This window comes from Xiphophorus maculatus, chromosome 14 (assembly GCF_002775205.1).
Source record: "Xiphophorus maculatus strain JP 163 A chromosome 14, X_maculatus-5.0-male, whole genome shotgun sequence".
Taxonomy (NCBI): Eukaryota; Metazoa; Chordata; class Actinopteri; order Cyprinodontiformes; family Poeciliidae; genus Xiphophorus; species Xiphophorus maculatus.
Genome location: NC_036456.1, coordinates 21,724,696 through 21,742,500, shown reverse-complemented (window position 1 = coordinate 21,742,500; position 17,805 = coordinate 21,724,696). Strand labels below are relative to the sequence as shown.

The 17,805-nt window shown below is 43.8% G+C and overlaps 1 protein-coding gene across 2 annotated transcripts; it reads right to left on the bottom strand.

Moving 5' to 3' along the window:
* Positions 1–2,695: 2,695 nt before the first annotated feature.
* Positions 2,696–16,765, bottom strand: LOC102226858 (Fc receptor-like protein 2). 2 transcript variants are annotated; one of them, XM_023346500.1, is made up of 6 exons: positions 16,700–16,765; positions 16,483–16,518; positions 4,910–5,179; positions 4,585–4,830; positions 3,231–3,386; positions 2,696–3,141 (listed from the first exon to the last, which is right to left on the bottom strand). In XM_023346500.1, exons 1-6 carry the CDS (start codon positions 16,725–16,727, stop codon positions 3,053–3,055), a joined length of 825 nt encoding a protein of 274 aa, XP_023202268.1. In that variant the 5' UTR covers positions 16,728–16,765; the 3' UTR covers positions 2,696–3,052. The 2 variants fall into 2 exon arrangements, with proteins under 2 accessions (XP_023202268.1, XP_023202269.1); XM_023346501.1 differs by having other exon boundaries at positions 2,696–3,138.
* Positions 16,766–17,805: the final 1,040 nt, after the last annotated feature.

The following is a 17,805-nucleotide window of genomic DNA, read 5'->3' as shown; positions in this document are numbered from 1 at the left end:
TAATGTTTAAAGTTTTCTGGTAAACATTCAGTAGCGCCCCCTGCTGCAGGCTCCACGCATTACAGCAGTTTTTCTTTCTACGAAAACATTTTGGTGCTAAAATGTAAAAACACTTTAAGTAAAATTATTAAAGCTGTGTAAAATGATCATATGAATTATTAAAGACTTGACTTAACTCGGACTTGGAAAAAGTCTGAACTCCGGGTGGAGATCAGCAGACACGTTGTAGCTCCACCTGGTGGCGGATGATGGGAGTTACATCGTGGAGGTAGTCATTAAAAATCTGATCGTTTCTGTAAAACAATTCAATAAGTTCTTTTTTATTAACCAGATGTTTGAACTTCTGTTCCATCTGTGACTGTTTTATTTAAATCTAAAGACCCACCTGATTCGACCTGCCTTTACTGGAACAATTATTAATTAGCCTGAATTACAACTTTTCACATTTCAATGAAAGGAACTGCTTTTTCTTTTTTCTTTTTTTCTGATACAAAAACGTATCAGATATTGTGTAAAAAGTATAAATGTTGTTAACTAGTTGAAGAGAAATGTAAAATACTAAATAATGCTCTGTAAATGTTTTAAAAATATGTGTGATTTAATAATAAAATGGTAAATAAAGAGAAGTTTAACCTTGTTTTGTTGGCCTGGTTTTTCTCCTCCTGGCCACCAGGGGGCGGCAGCGCCAGCCGACCCAGCGGAAGACGTGTCTGCTTTCGGCCCCAGGGTCATGACGAGCCGGGTCTGAGAGGAGGTCGCTGCTCTCTCTATCAGCAGCGGTACCGGTTTGGCTTTTTGGACCTTTTCTCGATGATTCTGGTGGTTTTTACGTGACGCGGGAGGTGATTCTATGTTAAATGGCAGGAAGCCGGTGGGCAGCCGGTACCGGGCGGGTTCGGTTCGGTTTGTTTAATTATTGGACCTCGTCGCCACGGGTCGTTGGTCATGAATGTTTGGGGAAGCTGGTTTTGTTCATTAAACGGACCAATAAGCCGAACTATCCGGACTGTGTTTGATTTTGCGAGCGGCGCCTTTCTGCCCCTGCTGTCTGCTGTTCTGCTGGGTTCTCCCTCAGGAACCGTCTCCGATGGCTTCCCTGAAAATTACACTCTGCTCGGCCTTCTGCCTGCTGTCTGGGTCACCGGAACCAGCTCCGAGTTTTACCTCTGCTGGTCATTTGAACCGAGAGCAGAACATGTAAATGAGTGTAAATAACTGAGTAGATGTGTAAATGTGTCAAAATAAAGCAAAACAACTTCTGTCTGAGAAGCTGCATGCTCATTGGCTGTCAGTGGGTCACGTGTTCACTCAGTTTACATAACGTCACCAAACTTTAAAACACTAAATATTTAGTTTGGAGTTGAATTTTTGGCAATTACAAAGAACTTCATCAATACTTATCTGAAGCTAAATATGTAACTTGGTGACTAAACTTCTGGTCAGAACAAAATATTCATATTTTTTTTTGTTAAATAAGCCAAATTATTGCTTTTAATGTTTAATTATGTAACTTTACAAATGGCTCCCATAAAAATCTGTATTCCTTTAGTTGCAATAACCTGCTTAGTAAATGTTTGAATCAGAATCCTGCCTGCTTTTGAACCATAATAACTGAAACATTCTCAACATATTTGATGTGTCTGGATGATTAACTCGTTAAAATGTAATGTTTGCTGCTGGTTTTCATTTGGTGACTGTTTGATGTTTTTCTGACTTTATTTTTGTGTTTTCTGGTGTAAAACGCTGAACTGCTGTTGCTGAAATGTTCTAAACAAATAATCATGATTATTTTTCTCCAGCTGCTTTTCTTCTTCTGTACTGTAGATCTCTTGCACATGACTCCAGGGTATTTTAGATATTAATATAATTCAACATAAATAATTTAGGAGCTTAAACACATTGTGTTGTAAGACACAACTTCAAATATATCCAGTTTGTAAAGAGCTTGTTGAAATGTTTTATTTAGACATGATGCAGGTAAAATCAATATGTAATAAAAATTCACATCTTTCTGATTAAGTTTTAATTACTATTCTGTAAAATCCGTCGCCTGTGGATTTTCTTTTTAAGGGAGACTAATTTGCTAATTTCATAAAATAAATTAGAGGAATGCATCTTAAAAACATTTTTATTCTCATAATATCAATAACGTGGTAAATGTTTTTTATGCTAGACATAGTTAACTTGTTTCTGAGATTCATTAAGGTGTAAAACATTCACATCCTGTAGATCAGGGTTCTCAGATCCAGCCTGCTGTCCTGCAACTTTTAAATATTTCTCTACTTCAACACATCTGAGTCAAATCCTGAGGTCGTTAGCAGAACCTGGAGAACCTGACGGCACTTAGGAAGTGATGCAGCTGTTGGATTCAAGTGTGTTGGACCAGGGAGACGTCTAAGAGCTGCAGGACACCGGACCTCCAGCACCAGGACCACCGCTGCTCTATGCAGATGATATTGTGTTATTCTCATAATACAGTTAATTAAGAAACTATCCTTCTGAGGTTTTCTCCTTTAAATATAAATCTGCCTTTTATATTTACAATCTCTGATATGTTAGAAGGAACAAAGTTTCCCCTTCAGAACAAAGGGAGGCTTCAAAATTCAATCTAATTTTATTTGTATAGCAAATTTCATCAGCAAGGCATTTCAAAGAGCTTTACATCATTACAAACACAGAAACACAAAGAAACATAGAATCAACAATCAAAACACCACATTAATTCAGGTTCTATCAATAAATTTGTAATCGATCACTTTTCAAAAACAATTCTAAACATTTGGGTTTTAGTTGAGTTGCATCCATAAAGGTTTACCTGTTACACTCCTACTGTGTTATATGGAACAACATACCTGCTGCTATTTTTATTCCCACTCACAATCACACAGTTTAAAACGATGTAAACAGCATTTTAATGGGCTTCTGGTACCAGGTTCTGTTCACCTCTTTCACTGAATTTCACTCTGGGACTCCGTCGTTCTTCAATATCTATGAAAGCTTAATAAACTGAATATGAAACTGACACAGTCTGATAGGAACATTATCTCTGCATTTACACGTAATTATTTGTGGTAATTTCGACCTTGACCTCTGTTCCCTGCTCAGACTCTGTGGGTGGAGAATTTTCCAGGTTGTTTTCTGCTGTCAAAGACATAGAAAGTGTTAAAAGAGTCAATTCAGATGTTATTGTGAGTCAGGAGTTTTATCTTTGATTAGAGATAAAGAGTTACCTAATGGTCTGGGTTGATATAACGACACCAGGATGATGGTGGAGATGAAGTATGGACAGAACACCACCAGGTGGCGCAGCACTGTGTATGTGAGCTGTACTGGGCCCGAGGCGGAGGGCGCGGCTCCGGAGGACGGCGGGGTGACTGGAGGTTTAGCTGTAAATAAAACACTTTTTAAATTAACGTTCACCAGGAGCTGAGAGGCAACATGGAGAAGGATCTTCATCTAGAATCTGAGAGACAGCAGCTCATTGGTTGGGTTGGACGCTGCAGGCCAGCCTTCGCCTGTATGACCCCCATGACCTCATCAATGGTTCAAAACGGCGACTTCATTGAACCACTTTGGGAAACTACTGTCCACATCTCTTTAAATCATGAGATTATTAACGTGTGGCAGTGCAATGTTGGACAATGTTGCGCATATTAGTGGCTTAGATGGAAATCCTAACAAGTGAGAAGACCTTGATCAAACTAAAGGAATAAAAGAGTCAGAATAATTCAGTATTGCTACATGCTGGCCTGAACTCGTTCTGCCCCGACTGCAGCAGAGCAGGAAAACCCACAGCAGCTGCTGAGAGGTTCTGATGTTTACAGGTTCAGTCATCCACCAAACAGTTTGGGCCTCAGCAAACACGTTACAACCTCCATGTTGATTATTTTAACAGTTTCAAACCTCAACTTTCAGGGCAATGTCTTAACAAACCGGCACAAAGAAGTGATATTTGCTCTCAGTCACTAAACCGTTGATGACAGTAGTAGGAGTTCATCCCAGCATCAGTGCTTTGCTCCGTCCATCTCTGTTGTTGTGTCTTTGGACAAAACACTTCACCCGCCTGGCTGCTGGTCAGTGGGCCGGTGCAGCCTGGCCTCAGTCAGACTGCATCAGGGCAGCTGTGGCTACTAACCAGTAGCTCATCACCACTAGTGTGTGACTGACTGAATGTAGTGTGAAGTGCTTTGGAGTCCTCTGAACTTGATAAAGCTCAGATTCAGGCCATTTACCATCATAATGTTACATTGGTGTAGATTCCAGTTAGTAACCTTCATCCTGACTTCTTCTCAACCGTCTGATTGAAGAGTTCAGTTCTTAGGATGAGGCTCAGCTCCACTTCCAGTTCTACATCACAACGTGTGTTGTCTACATCAGCAGGTCTGTCTGTGGTATCCAGAGGACCCTGAAGGATCCACCAGTTCAGGTATGGCTTATGAAACACAACGACTTCTAGATTATCAAGAAAAACTTAAAATGTGACATTTTCAAGAAGAAAACTGTCATTATTCACTGAGAACATCACCTCATCTCTTTTCTCTCAGTAGTTTTTCATGTTTCTGTGTTTTGTTTGTATTTTCTCACCTTTGACAGAGATCCTGCTGGACAGAGACTCTCCATGACCTTTGATGTTACATTTATAGAGGCCTTCATCAGAGCTGGAAACATGGTGGAGGGTCAGGTTGCCTGAAGACTCGTTGCCGATGAAGACGCCATCTTTATAGAAAGCAGCTGGGAGGTTGTGGGTTGGATTCTTTGCTCTGCAGCTCAGAGTGACGTCATCTCCCTCCATCACAGGGAGGACAGGACTCTGCAGGATCACTGATCCACCTCAACACAGAGACAAACTACAGCATTTCATCCATTTCCACACAGCTTCAGCAACACTAACTCCACAGTCTGATCTTACCAGAGACAGAGAGCTGGATGCTGCTGCTGCTGCTGCTGGAGGATCCAGACATGGACTCACACCAGTACAGACCAGTATCCTGTACGAAGAGGAATTCGATGGTGCAGGAGGAGTTGGTCCGTTTCCCCCAGCCCTCTCCACACGTTGACAGCCGTTTGGTTGTGTTTCTCTTCACGGTCCAGCCTTCAGAGGCGTCGTCCGCCTCACATTTCAGAGCCACTCGGGTTCCTTCAAAAAGCTGAGAGGAGCTGAAATCCACAACAAGACGAGCTGCGAAGGAAGGAAGGGAAAGTCTGATCAATGCTTAAAGCCGAACTTCAGGACTCAGAAGTTTATTGCTTCTGAATTATGGACTATTGACCGTTTGCAAGTGGTGCTGCACAGCCGGCAGCACAAACAGACAAGGATGCAAACCAAACTTTTCATTTTATTGTAAACCTTTTAATGAGGAAAGATACAGCGATACAGCTGTCAGTCATAAGGACTGACAGCTTTCTGTGTCTTTCTGGATTTCGAGATGAGAATATTAACATTCATATATTTCATAAATAGGAAAGATTAGTAAGAGGCAGTCAATACTGCATTATGGAGAAGGCTCACATTTAATCATTAGTAGCTGTGCAGAAAACGCCCCAAACATCATGTAGCCTAGCATGTTCAAAAAACGGGCAAGTTAGACTTTTAGGTGTTTTAAATCTGCTCCAGTGTAAAAGGTCTTGCTGCTTCGTCTTAGTGGTATAAATCATGCTGTGTAAATTCGGTTGACGTTGATCATGATCAAACCAACAAACACATCAGAAAGGAGAAGATGTGGGTTGGTTAAGATAACTAGTTCACATTTTAGTGAACACCGCTGCTTCCACAGACATATTAGCTTAACTTGAACAAGTACAAGTCATGACTATATTGACAGAAACAACTTGGGAAACAGAAACAGTCACTTCCTGTCTCTCACTTCCGATCCATGATGCCTCGACGTGTTGAGGCGCTTATCAAGCTCAAATACATTCACATGCTTTCACACACTAATATTCTCACACAAAAGCCCTTTGTAATTGTAACATCTATAGAAACTCCTCAGACTCCCGTCTCCCAGGAAATAGAAACTTAGAGACTCCCGTCTCCCAGGAAATAGAAACTTAGTTGATAAAATGACGTAAGGCATCAGATGACCACCAGGTGCATCCGTAGTATAGTAAACGAATCTTCCCGTTTTTGATCAGATGATGTATAGACTCGGTCACATTCACACCTAGTCTGTAAGGGTAAGCGTCTCCTTTTTTAGCGCTAAAAAAGAATAAAATAAGTAAAGTCTGATTACTTGTACTGGCTGATTTTCTGCTCTGTGTGCGGTACATTTTTGATCCATTTTCAACAATTGGTAGCAGAGGATGGTTTTGTGCTGAGACACGAGCAGAGATTGAACAGGCCGTTCCGGCGCAGCCTGACGGAGGCAGTGTTCTGGTGTTGGGCCCAAATATAAGGTGAGGAAAATTTTCCTTAATAAACACCATAGCATTGTTTCTGTTGGACTGTCTAAATTCCAGAAATCAGCAGTGGATGGTGTTGCATTCTTCTTAAACCTCTGAATTCCAGCTATCGATTGCTGTTATATTGTGTGTTACTGAGTTGTCTGAAGTGGTCAACCATTGTTCGATTGTCAGCTGTTGTTCGTACTGCTTTTGATTTGTTTGTCTAAAGGCTTTCGAGTTATTCATAGGAGAAAAGGTTAAGGTTACTTAAACAGTTAATAGTCAAAGTAAAAGGTCGATTGGCTCTGTAGTGAGAACTGGTCGTCTCCGACTTTTCCTGGACGCGGGAAAAGGAAAGACTAGGTTTTGTCGGTTCTATCCTTGGGGAGTGCTGCCCCCTAAAAGAACGCGTTAGCCAATCTGTGACTTGCTCAAAAAACACAAAAGTGTTGAGAGGGGTCCACCATAGGAAAAAGATAAGAGAATAAGATAAAGATTGATCGCGATCTGTTCCTCTGTAGAGAAATAAGTGAAGAAAATAAGTGAAAAAAGAGGACATCATAGGAGCTGAAAAGCGTGGATCCATTTCTTTGTATCTGTCAGCCGTGTGTGTGTCTGTCAGCTGTGTGTATGTAAACGTCTGCCGCTGAGCAGACTTTGCGTGTTTAAATGTACTCTCCTTCGTTTATTGCAATGTCTTTTAAAACCATGGTAAACATTCGGGGATTATAATCTGTGGGAAGTTTCTTTATCTCATCTGTGGTCTTTGATTTTCTCGCCGCCGCGCGAGCAAAATCTTTCTGCTGTGTGTGATTTCCTCGCCGCAGTGCGAGGCAGTAAAAAAAGGCAGGAAAGAGGAGAGGTGATTTCTGGGTTTGAATATGGCGCAGGAGGTCGACATGGAGAAATATGATCCAAAGTGGGGCATCGGGCCATGGATTGCGCTCAGTGAGCAAATAGAAGCGCTAATAACCTATTTGGCAGAACATGACGAATATCAAAATAAGAGAGAAAAAGAAAAGCTGAAAACAGGCTTGGGATCCCTGGTGCGGGAGAAAGGAGGCGACCTGCTAAACAGGCAGCCTTTGGGAAAATACTTGCTGGACGGAATAAATGACGCAAAGGAAGCATTAATTGAAACTATGGAAAGAGAAGGAGAGGCAGGAGTTTTCAATAAAATAGGCCGCAAAAAAGATAGAGAAAAAGCAGAGAGAGAGGTCAGGCTGAGAGAAAAAATACTAGTTTCATGGCAGGGAATATCTCATGCCTTTGAACAGAAAAAACAGGACGCTGCCACCGACTCTGAACACAAATCAAGTAAACAGGCATTATCTCCACCTCCGTATGCGGAGAACGGAGCTCACTCTGCGAAGGGAATATATCCGATAATCAACATCACAGAGGGTACTTTGGCGGTGGAGGGAGCGGCAGCTCCTCCACAAAGCACACCAGGAGGCCTGAGCGGTGCCAGAACTCCACAGTGGACAATATTAGATCAGACCCCGTCCACACCAAATCCCATGGCTTGGTCTCAGTTAAATGACACCTTTGTCAGATCTGCTCAGAGGTTGCAGAACCTGTGTGACAGAGCAGAACAGATGGAGAGAGGAGAGATAAAATCTAATTCAGCCAAAAACGTTCAAATTAAAATGGATGCAAATGGAACGTGGGTTTCAGAGGAGAACCTTACAGATAAAACTGATGAACTGAGAGAGGTCTATCACATCTCGTGCCCTCTAGAGAGCATGCGTAGCTTAGGCCTTCACACAGCAGAAGGACAGCACGCCCTGGTTGGGAGCAACACAGGGGCTTATCCTCTTTTGAAAAACAGTACTGAGGGTCAGAAATATGTTCCCTTTCCTCTAGGTGACAGGGATGCAATAGTCGATAAACTGCCCAGCATTACAGCTGGTGGGAGTCTTTGGCTGGCAGAGTTAGAGCTGCTGACTTCAGGGATGACACTGGCTATGGGTGATTTCAGAGCAATAATGAGCAGATGCATGTCAGGCATGGTTATGAAAGAGGTAGAACACGCAGCAGGGACACAAAATGTAAATAATTCAACTGCTGTGCATCAGGTCATGACACCTTTGGCTCGAGCAATAAAAAAAGAGTTTCCATTAGCCACCACTGTCCCTATTACTAAATTCGAGTGGGACTACACCATCGATCCGAAAGAATACATAAATAAATCTGCTGAAACCTGGCTCAAACAAACAACAATTAATCCTAAAGGCCCACATACCAACCTAACTGAAATGTTTAGGGAAGCAATCTTAAGAGGTGTCCCTGAACAAGTTGTTGACTCAATAAAAAATAATCCTGATCTTATGGGGTGCGAACATGTGAGATGGGAGAGACATCTTCTTCATCACCTGCTCAGGGCACAGGATGAGCTGAAGAAAAAACAGTCTGACACTAAGGATCTAGAAAACCAACTATTGAAACTTCAACTTCAGGAGGCAAAACAAAACGTAGGGAAAAAGAGAAAGGATCAGATGATGGTAGCAGCTGCAGTATCAGGACCATCCCCACAGGTGTCACCCACACAGACTGTGACCCCAAATTACATGCAAAATACTAATCAATATATGGGAGGACCTCTTCCTCCCTCTGTCTATCCTTATATGTATCCCCAAAACAGATACGGAGGACCCCCTCGTGGAGGAGGGTGGCGAGGGGCTGGCCGTGGACGGAGAGGCATGGGACGGGGCCGCGGAGTGAGGGGTGCATGGTCACAGGCTGGGAGACGTGATGTGTGCTACAACTGTGGGAGTACTGGACATTGGGCCTACGACTGCTGGGTGAAAGAGCCAGCTGTTCCTCCACAAGGCCAACCAGGTATGATACCCCACAACCCAGGTGTCATTCCCGCACCACAGGGACCCGGACAATACTCTCAGTGGAATGCGGACCCCACTCAGGGTAACTACTGACACACCCCTGGAGACCCACAGCACAGCATGGGAACTGCAGACCCCATGCTGTCAGCAACACTGGAGGGGAGAGAAACACACTTCCTGGTGGACACAGGTGCTACACACAGCACATTGAACTTTGTTTCTCCCCTTAGTTTGACGTCACAAACTGTATCTTTAACTGGGTTCTCAGGGACAGAACAAAGTCTGCCTTTCACTAAGCCTCTGACCTTCACACTGGGCAATCAGCACCTGCAACATTCTTTTGTCAGCTCTCCCACAACTCCCGTCAATTTGCTAGGAAGAGACTTACTGATAAAACTGGGAGCAACAATTATGTGTTCTGTGAATGGATTAATTGTTTCATTTCCCGATGGCACGTCCCTCCCTTGTGCAAACTTTCACACGGATGGACAATTTCTCATGCAGCCAGTTGTTTCTGAGTATGCAGACATATATTGGGGCCTCTTAACGAACTTACCCTCCAGCAGCCTATTGTCAACGTTCATGACCTGGAAGCCCTGGATCCTGGCTCTGCGTCCCTATGTCTCGCCGGCTGACCCGCCCCATCTCACCCTCTTCTACGACAGGGAAAACACAGAATGGTACCAGGAAGCCTTCCTTTCCTCTGTGGAGGAAAAAACTTGGGAGGTAAAAACTTCAGATATTTTTGTGGCTCCTGGTGGTGTGGCTGCTGCTGTCTGTCTCACAGAAGAACAATTAAAATGGTATGAAATGTCTGAAGAAGCTGTGCCTCACATCTCTCTCTCTCTGCACCCTGAGCATCAAGCTAAAGAGCTGGGCGGCATGGTTAAGCAGTCTCTCGCAGCAACAGACTGGGTTGTCACCGCAGCACCAGGTTTGTCATTCTCACCCTCTCTTGACACATATAGAATCAGTTTTTCAAGCTCTGAACAGGTGGAGCTACATCATGAACAGGTGTCCAGACATCACGGTAGGGAAAAATCAGACCACCCTTTAGCGGCTCAATTAATCACATCCATGCCCACATCTCTCTGGGCAGAGTCGCCTACAGATGTGGGGCTTGTCTGCTGTTCTCCTATTTCATTTCAGGTGGACTCTGAGAGACCCCTCTGGATTCCTCAGTATCCACACAAACCCGCAGCTGAACAGGGCATCGCAGAGACAATAACAGGACTGATTGAGGCTGGAGTGCTGGAACCCTCACAGTCTGACTGGAACACACCCATTTTGCCAGTGCAGAAAAAAGGTACTGGCAAATACAGAATGGCTCATGACCTGAGAGCAGTAAATGCAGTTCTGAAAACAAAAACGGTGGCAGTTCCTAATCCATATGTCTCCATTGCTGCTTTGACTCCCAGCCAGCAGTGGTATAGCTGTATTGATTTGGCAAATGCATTTTTCTGTGTCCCACTAGCTGAAAGCTGCAGGGACTACTTTTCATTCACTTTCAGGGGAGAACAGTGGCGTTACACCAGGCTGCCACAAGGTTTTGCCCTGTCTCCAGGGCTGTTTAACCAGGTTTTGAAGGATGTTTTGCAGGACTGTCCTCTCCCTCCACAAACGACCCTCATCCAATATGTGGACGACCTTTTGCTGGCTGCCCCCACCGCGGAGACCTGCGTTAAAGCGACCTCTCTGGTTTTGCAGCACCTACATCAGGCGGGTTTCAAGGTTAGTAAAAATAAATTGCAGATTGCAAGAAAACAGGTTTCTTTTCTGGGCAGGATAATTTCTGCAGGCACAACTAGCATGTCTCCTTCCCACAAGCAGTCCATTCTGCAACATCCTAAACCCTCCAGAGTTAAAGACATGCTCTCTTTTCTGGGGTTAACTGGCTACAGCAGGAGCTACATTCCCTCCTACACTGACCTGACCCAGCCGCTTCGAGCCTTGGTTAAAGAACAAGGCATGCGAAATCTGAACAATCCCCTCATTTGGACAACTGAGGCGGAACAAGCTTTTATCTCATTAAAGCAAAACATGGCATTGGCAGCGGAACTCTCCCTCCCAGATTACACCTTGCCGTTTTTTCTTGATGTTTCTGTAACAAAAATGGCTGTTAACGGAGTTTTGTTCCAGAAAAAAGGGGGAGAGAGAAAAGTACTGATGTACTTATCTGTAATGATGGACAATATGGAAAAAAGGCATCCCCCATGTACGCAACATGCAGCTGGGATAGCCAAACTCATACAAAAAACCGCACATATTGTCATGGGACATACACTGCAAGTGTTAACTACACACAGCGTGGTGGCATATGTAAACTCACAGAGTTTCACCATGACGGCGTTGAGACAACAAAGGCTTTCCAAAGTTCTGGAAGCTCCAAACATTTCATTCACTCATGAAGGCATAAATATGGCAGACTGTTTTGCAGACGGAGAACCACACGAGTGTGCAGAGTTGGTGGCAAAGTCAGAAAAGGTAAGACCAGACCTGGAAGCAACTCCCTTGATTGGACCAGAGGTGAGACAGTTCTTCACAGATGGGTGTTGTTACAGACACCAAACACAAGAACTAAGAGCTGGTTTTGCAGTAGTAGAAAGCACAAAAGCAGGCTTTCTCACAAGAAAAGCAGAAAGACTGGAAGGAACAGCATCTGCACAGAGGGCAGAAATAAAAGCAGTGGCGGAAGCGTTAAAGCTCGCACAAGGGTTACAGGCAAACATATACACAGATTCAGCCTATGTGGCGGGAACAGTCCATGTGGAACTTTGCCAATGGATGAGAGGAGGATTTTTGACTGCAAGTGGGCAGCCCATAAAACATGAGCGTGAGATAAAAGAATTGGCAGAAGCATTACTGTTACCAGCAAGAGTAGCAGTCATAAAATGTAAAGGTCATGACCTATCAGACACATTGGTTGCTAAAGGGAACCAGGCAGCCGACAGAGCAGCAAAAGTGGCTGCAGGATACAAAGACTTCATGATGGTGTGTTCCTCTGAGGAGGAATTAAGAGACAAGCTGACTCTGGAAGAGGTGAAAAGATGTCAAAAGGGGGCGTCTCCAGAGGAGAAAAACATGTGGAAACACAGAGGGGCCTCTGAAACAAATGGATGCTGGAGGGGCCCAGACGGCAGGTTAATTCTGCCTCCTGGGAGGAAACAGGAGCTGTTTGAGGAAGCTCATGGGGTTGGACATGTGGGAATTAAACAGATGTTGCACAACCTCAAAGAATGGTGGCACCCTTACATGATCGACATGGTGGAACATTTTGTGCAAAATTGTGAAATGTGTGGACAGTTCAATCCTAAGAAAACTATGAATCCCCCACAGGGAAGGTTTCCTCCACTGACATGTCCAGGGAAAGAGGTTGTGTTGGATTTCACTGACATGATAAACACGGTGCAAGGGAAAAGATATTTGCTGGTGTGTGTTGATGCTTTCACAGGTTGGCCAGAGGCGTGGCCAGCAGCGAGAGAAGACAGTAAAACTGTCATAAAATGCCTGATCAACCACTACATTCCCAGACATGGATTCCCAGAGAGAATCAGGTCAGACAATGGAACCCATTTTAAAAATAAGGATCTGCAAACAGTTGAGGCCCATCTCGGCCTCAAACACAGGTTTGGAACAGTCTATCATCCGCAATCTCAAGGAAAGGTGGAGAGAATGAACCAAAACCTGAAAACGAAATTGGCTAAAATCTGTGCACAGACCAAATTAAACTGGGTTGATGCATTACCTCTGGCTTTGATGTCCATCAGGTGCTCGGTCAACTCCGGGACAGGATTGACGCCGTACGAGATCACCACTGGACAAAGCTTCCCAGGACCCCGACCGCCAACACAGGATCCAGGTGACCTACAACCTCTAACGAGGAAAGACTATTTTTCTCAGTTACAGACTTTAAAGAAAGAGTGGTGTAGGATCCAAGGAGAACGCACAGAGAGAGGGACTCTCACAGAGCCCACTACCCAGTGGGTGTGGCTAAAAGTCATCAGAAGAAAGTGGACGGAACCTAGGTTCACTGGACCTTACCAGGTGCTGGAGAGAACAGCCCACGCAGTAAAACTTAAAACCAAAGGTGACACCTGGTACCATTGGTCACAGTGTGCAGCCGCCCCAGAACCAGCAACGGTAACACACACCTAACATGCCTCCACCCGCTCGCATATCCATGCGCCAGGTGCTACAGACACACCCTTGGTACACTGCAGCAGTGTTGGGCACCATAAGTCTGGTGATAACATGGATGGTTTTTAGCTTAGAGTACATACGGGTACATGGGATGAATAACACACAGACGACCCTGACATCACACCGTATAGTACCTAGAGACATCCCTTCACAACATGCGACTGACGGCAGCAAACGCAGCTCAAACAACCAACAACCTGTACTGACACTGAATTACTACAAGGGCTCTGACACTGCATTTAAATTTGACCTGTGTGACATTATTGACTGCGGGGGTAATCCATTGGGATGGAAAAGCTGGGAGGTGTACCTGTGTATGAGCCCTAACATTAACAGGTGCTACGAAGCTTGCGGAAATGGGTGGTGTCCTCGCTGTCAACTTTGTCCTAGCTGGGACGGGGTCACTCATTACACAGGGGAGTGGTGGACTCCAACACACTCCCATTTGCCCAGTGCTCAGGTAAATAAGGTTTCCTTTTCCAGACTTCATTCACACACAGATAACCCACTCATTTTGGCCTTGCATGACGTACACAAGTCAGTATACGACGGCAATCCATACCGGATGTACATTGTACTGGGGGTTGAAGCAAGCGGAAGGGACCCCCTAAAAGTCATCTTAATTAGTCTCCTGACTCCACCAGACTCCTCCCCTGAAATTAATGATTCAGGATTTCTAGATAAGCAAAATGGCAATGTAATTACTTTTGACTACTCTAAATCGACCCCTGCTGACCTGCTAATGCTAGCTACCGGTTATACAGGCACCAATTTATGGTTAGACTGGTTAACAGCAACAGTTCGAGAACACCATATGTCTAACTGCGTGGCCTGTGCAGCAGGGCGACCTAAAATGTACACTGAACCTGCCCCTTTGATTCAATCTGATGTTTGGGGCTTTAACTGTATGCTTAGCATGACTAAAATGAAACAACCCTCCGGATGTGAAAACTTAACAGCGTTATTTCCTCCAGTCAACAATAGAACCCGGGTGGTGCCAGCTATCCCAGACAAAGATAAGTATGTCTGCTTCAATTTAACAAAAGGTAATGTCCGTGTAGGCCAGATGGAGGCGAGCTGGTGTAAAACCACTCTCCCAGGACATTTAATAGGTACATGGGCGAGAGATGGGTTATTCTACCTTTGCGGAGGAAGCAAACTATTTGCGAGACTTGAGCCAACCATGAGAGGGGTCTGTGCCATGGTCCGACTTAGAGCACATGTGATCATGATGGGAGAAAAACAACCGGTGGAGGACAGTATGTCCTCACGTAAAAAGCGCAGCGCCTTTGACTTGCAGGCAAACTCACCCACATATATGGACAGCATTGGTGTTCCACGAGGGGTACCAGACCGATACAAACTAGCGGACCAGGTTGCAGCAGGTTTTGAAAGTCTTCTTCTACTTATAACACCCAACAAAAACGTAGACAGGATCAATTATATTCATTACAACACGCTCTTGCTCACAAATTTGACTAGAGATGCAGTTGAAGGGTTGGCTGGACAATTAGCCCCCACCTCATTGATGGCTGTCCAGAATCGGATAGCAATAGACATGATACTAGCTGAAAAAGGGGGGGTCTGTGCGATTTTTGGCGATTTGTGCTGTGTTTTCGTTCCAAATCATACCTCTCCTGATGGCAAGGTGACCAAGGCGTTGGAAGGACTGAAAGCCCTGAGTAAAACCATGCACGAGCAGTCTGGCGTGACCAACCCTTTGGATCAATGGTTCACAAACATGTTCGGGAAGTACAAGGGCATTATTATCTCTCTACTGGTCTCTGCAGCGACTTTCTTTGCCCTCCTGATCACCTGTGGTTGCTGCTGTGTCCCCTGTCTGAGGTCATTGGCGGTGCGGTGCATCACCTCAACCATAGAGAAAGGCAGCAGTAGTGATGGAAATCCACCTGCCTATCAGATGTTTTCCCGGAGACGTCAAAGAACCGTGAAATTCCAGATTGCCAGAGTTTAAGGGCAGTACTAGTATCCAGTGACAAAAGAAAATTTTCCTTTACTTTAATGTTCTTTATATAATCCATTGATTTCGCTTTTGTTGTGTTTTTTCTTGCAGAATGAAGTCCAATCCTTTCTGGGTGTGCCTTGGTGTGAGACTGTGGGCGCCTTCCACGATTGTTGGACCGAGTTACAGCCGAGATCCCACACTGAAGCCTTCCAGGCACTGTCGGGGTTTCCCAGCGACCGCGCCGGCTCTACATCTGGACACACGCAGAAACTGATTTGACGTTGATAGGTCTCGCTATAGAGAGGCTGCAGTGATTTGATTTCATTACAATGATTAAAGTTTGATCAGAAAACATTTTTACTTACTTTTAATCCTAGTTTAATCATGCCAGTGTATTTTGAGTGTACTGCCTTTAATCCTGATTTACTTTATTGATTTGATGTTTTACGAAGGTGTTCATTGTTCTGTGCCTTTCAATACTCAGAATTCTAAGCTTTTCTTACCATTTCATTCCGTTTAACTTTGCATCCTTTTCGTAGTTCATTAACTTTTACATATTACATAGAAATCTCACCGTTTAGTCTTCTAACAATGTGTTCATTTTTGCATACTACCTAACATTTCACGGTAAATCCAGAACATTTGCTTTTGGCTCAGAGCCTGAAGACAAGCTGCCATCTCAACTCCAGTTGGTTTCTGTTGACACCAACTGGTTACACATTACATCAAAACAAATGATTTTAGAATGCTGCTAAATATAATCAAACTGTGAAGCTGACATTTTCTCTGAGTCGACGCTCGTGGTGGCGCCGCTGTAACCTGACCAGGACTCTCATCCTGTTTATGGTCCTGGTTCAGGTCCGTTTCAGAGCAGAAGAGACACAAAAACCACTTTTAGACACAAGAAAGCAAATTAAACTTCATCATATTCAGGCAAAAGAAAACCTCCTCTTTTAGTTTACATCACTGCCATGAATAAATCATCACTAATATGATGTGATTTTAACCCACATGCAGTCTGTGAGGCCGTTCTCCTGATGCTTTGTGTCACCGTAGCAACCAGGAAGTAAATTTTCTCTAAAGTTTACTGACCTTGATGTGTCGAGCTGCACAGCAGAGACGTCAAAACTACAGAGAAACAACAAGATTAGTTTTATTAGACAATTGAAACATTATTAATAAAGTAATTTTATACATTTTGACACTTTGATCACCAACTTCCTGCCTAATCAGTTCAATAAATCTGTTAATTTAATCTGTTTTATCAATAAAAACTATAATCCAGACATTGAAAGCAGGTTTTACTCACACAGCAGACGCAGAAAAACCATTTGCATCTTGACTTACAGTGAAATCGAGTTCAGAACGATGAGAGTCTCAGAAACCAGAAACCTCCCACTTCCTCCACTGGTTTCCTCTGACTCCACTGGTGATGCTGAAACAGCACCTCGTTTTTCTATAGAAGCAACAGAAAACCTATGAGACCAAACCTTAGATTAAAATAATCTGAAAACAAAGGTTTAATCTGAACAAGTTTATGCTGCATTCAGTGACCTTAAAAAAAAAAAGAAAAAAAAAGGTTTTAAATGAAACACCAAAAGCAGAACTTTTATTTTAGATTGATTGAGTTTTTTCTCCTGTTAATTAAATAATAAAATATGTATTTTATAAGCAGAAGAAGTTCTTCCTGTTTGTGTCTGAATGTGGGCAACAGGAAGTGAAGGTCACACACTTTCTGTCAGCGTTCAACACTTCAACCTGCGGTCGGAAAAAAACAACACCTGAAGCTGCTCAGGGTGAAAAGACGCTTCAGCTGCAGGTTTCATTTACTGGTGACTGAAACAACAACATGAGACCAAACAGTGAAAATCTGATCACAATAAGTCAACACAGCATCACTCAGCCAACAGAAAACAACAAAAACTGTTTATCTGCTGCTCAAAAACACTTTAGTCAAAGTTTCCACACATTGATGTTTCCTCCACAGTCTGACTCAGGGTTGGTTTCAATCACCTTCAGCTTCATGTTTATACGTCAGCGACATTCTGGGTCGGATGTCTAAAGAAATGAGACTTAAACCGACTTCCTGCTCGTCTCTGTGGGAAAAATCATAACATTTATGATCCGCTGGTGCAGCAGAATCAGCATTTTTAAAACTCTGCAGCAGGAAAACGATCATCTGCAATCAGCCGCCGTCTGAGCAAAACATGAGAAACAAGCTGCAAGTTTCTCTTTCCAAACGCAGAAACACGAGTCCAGTCCACCACAAACACCGTGCTGGACTCCAGAACCTTCAGTCTGGAGTCTGAAGGTTCCCAGGACTCTGACCAGCATTACAATCTGCACTGGATAATCTGGATAATCTGGAGCCAGCAGATTATCTGGTCTGGCATCTGATATAAATACATAAAATGC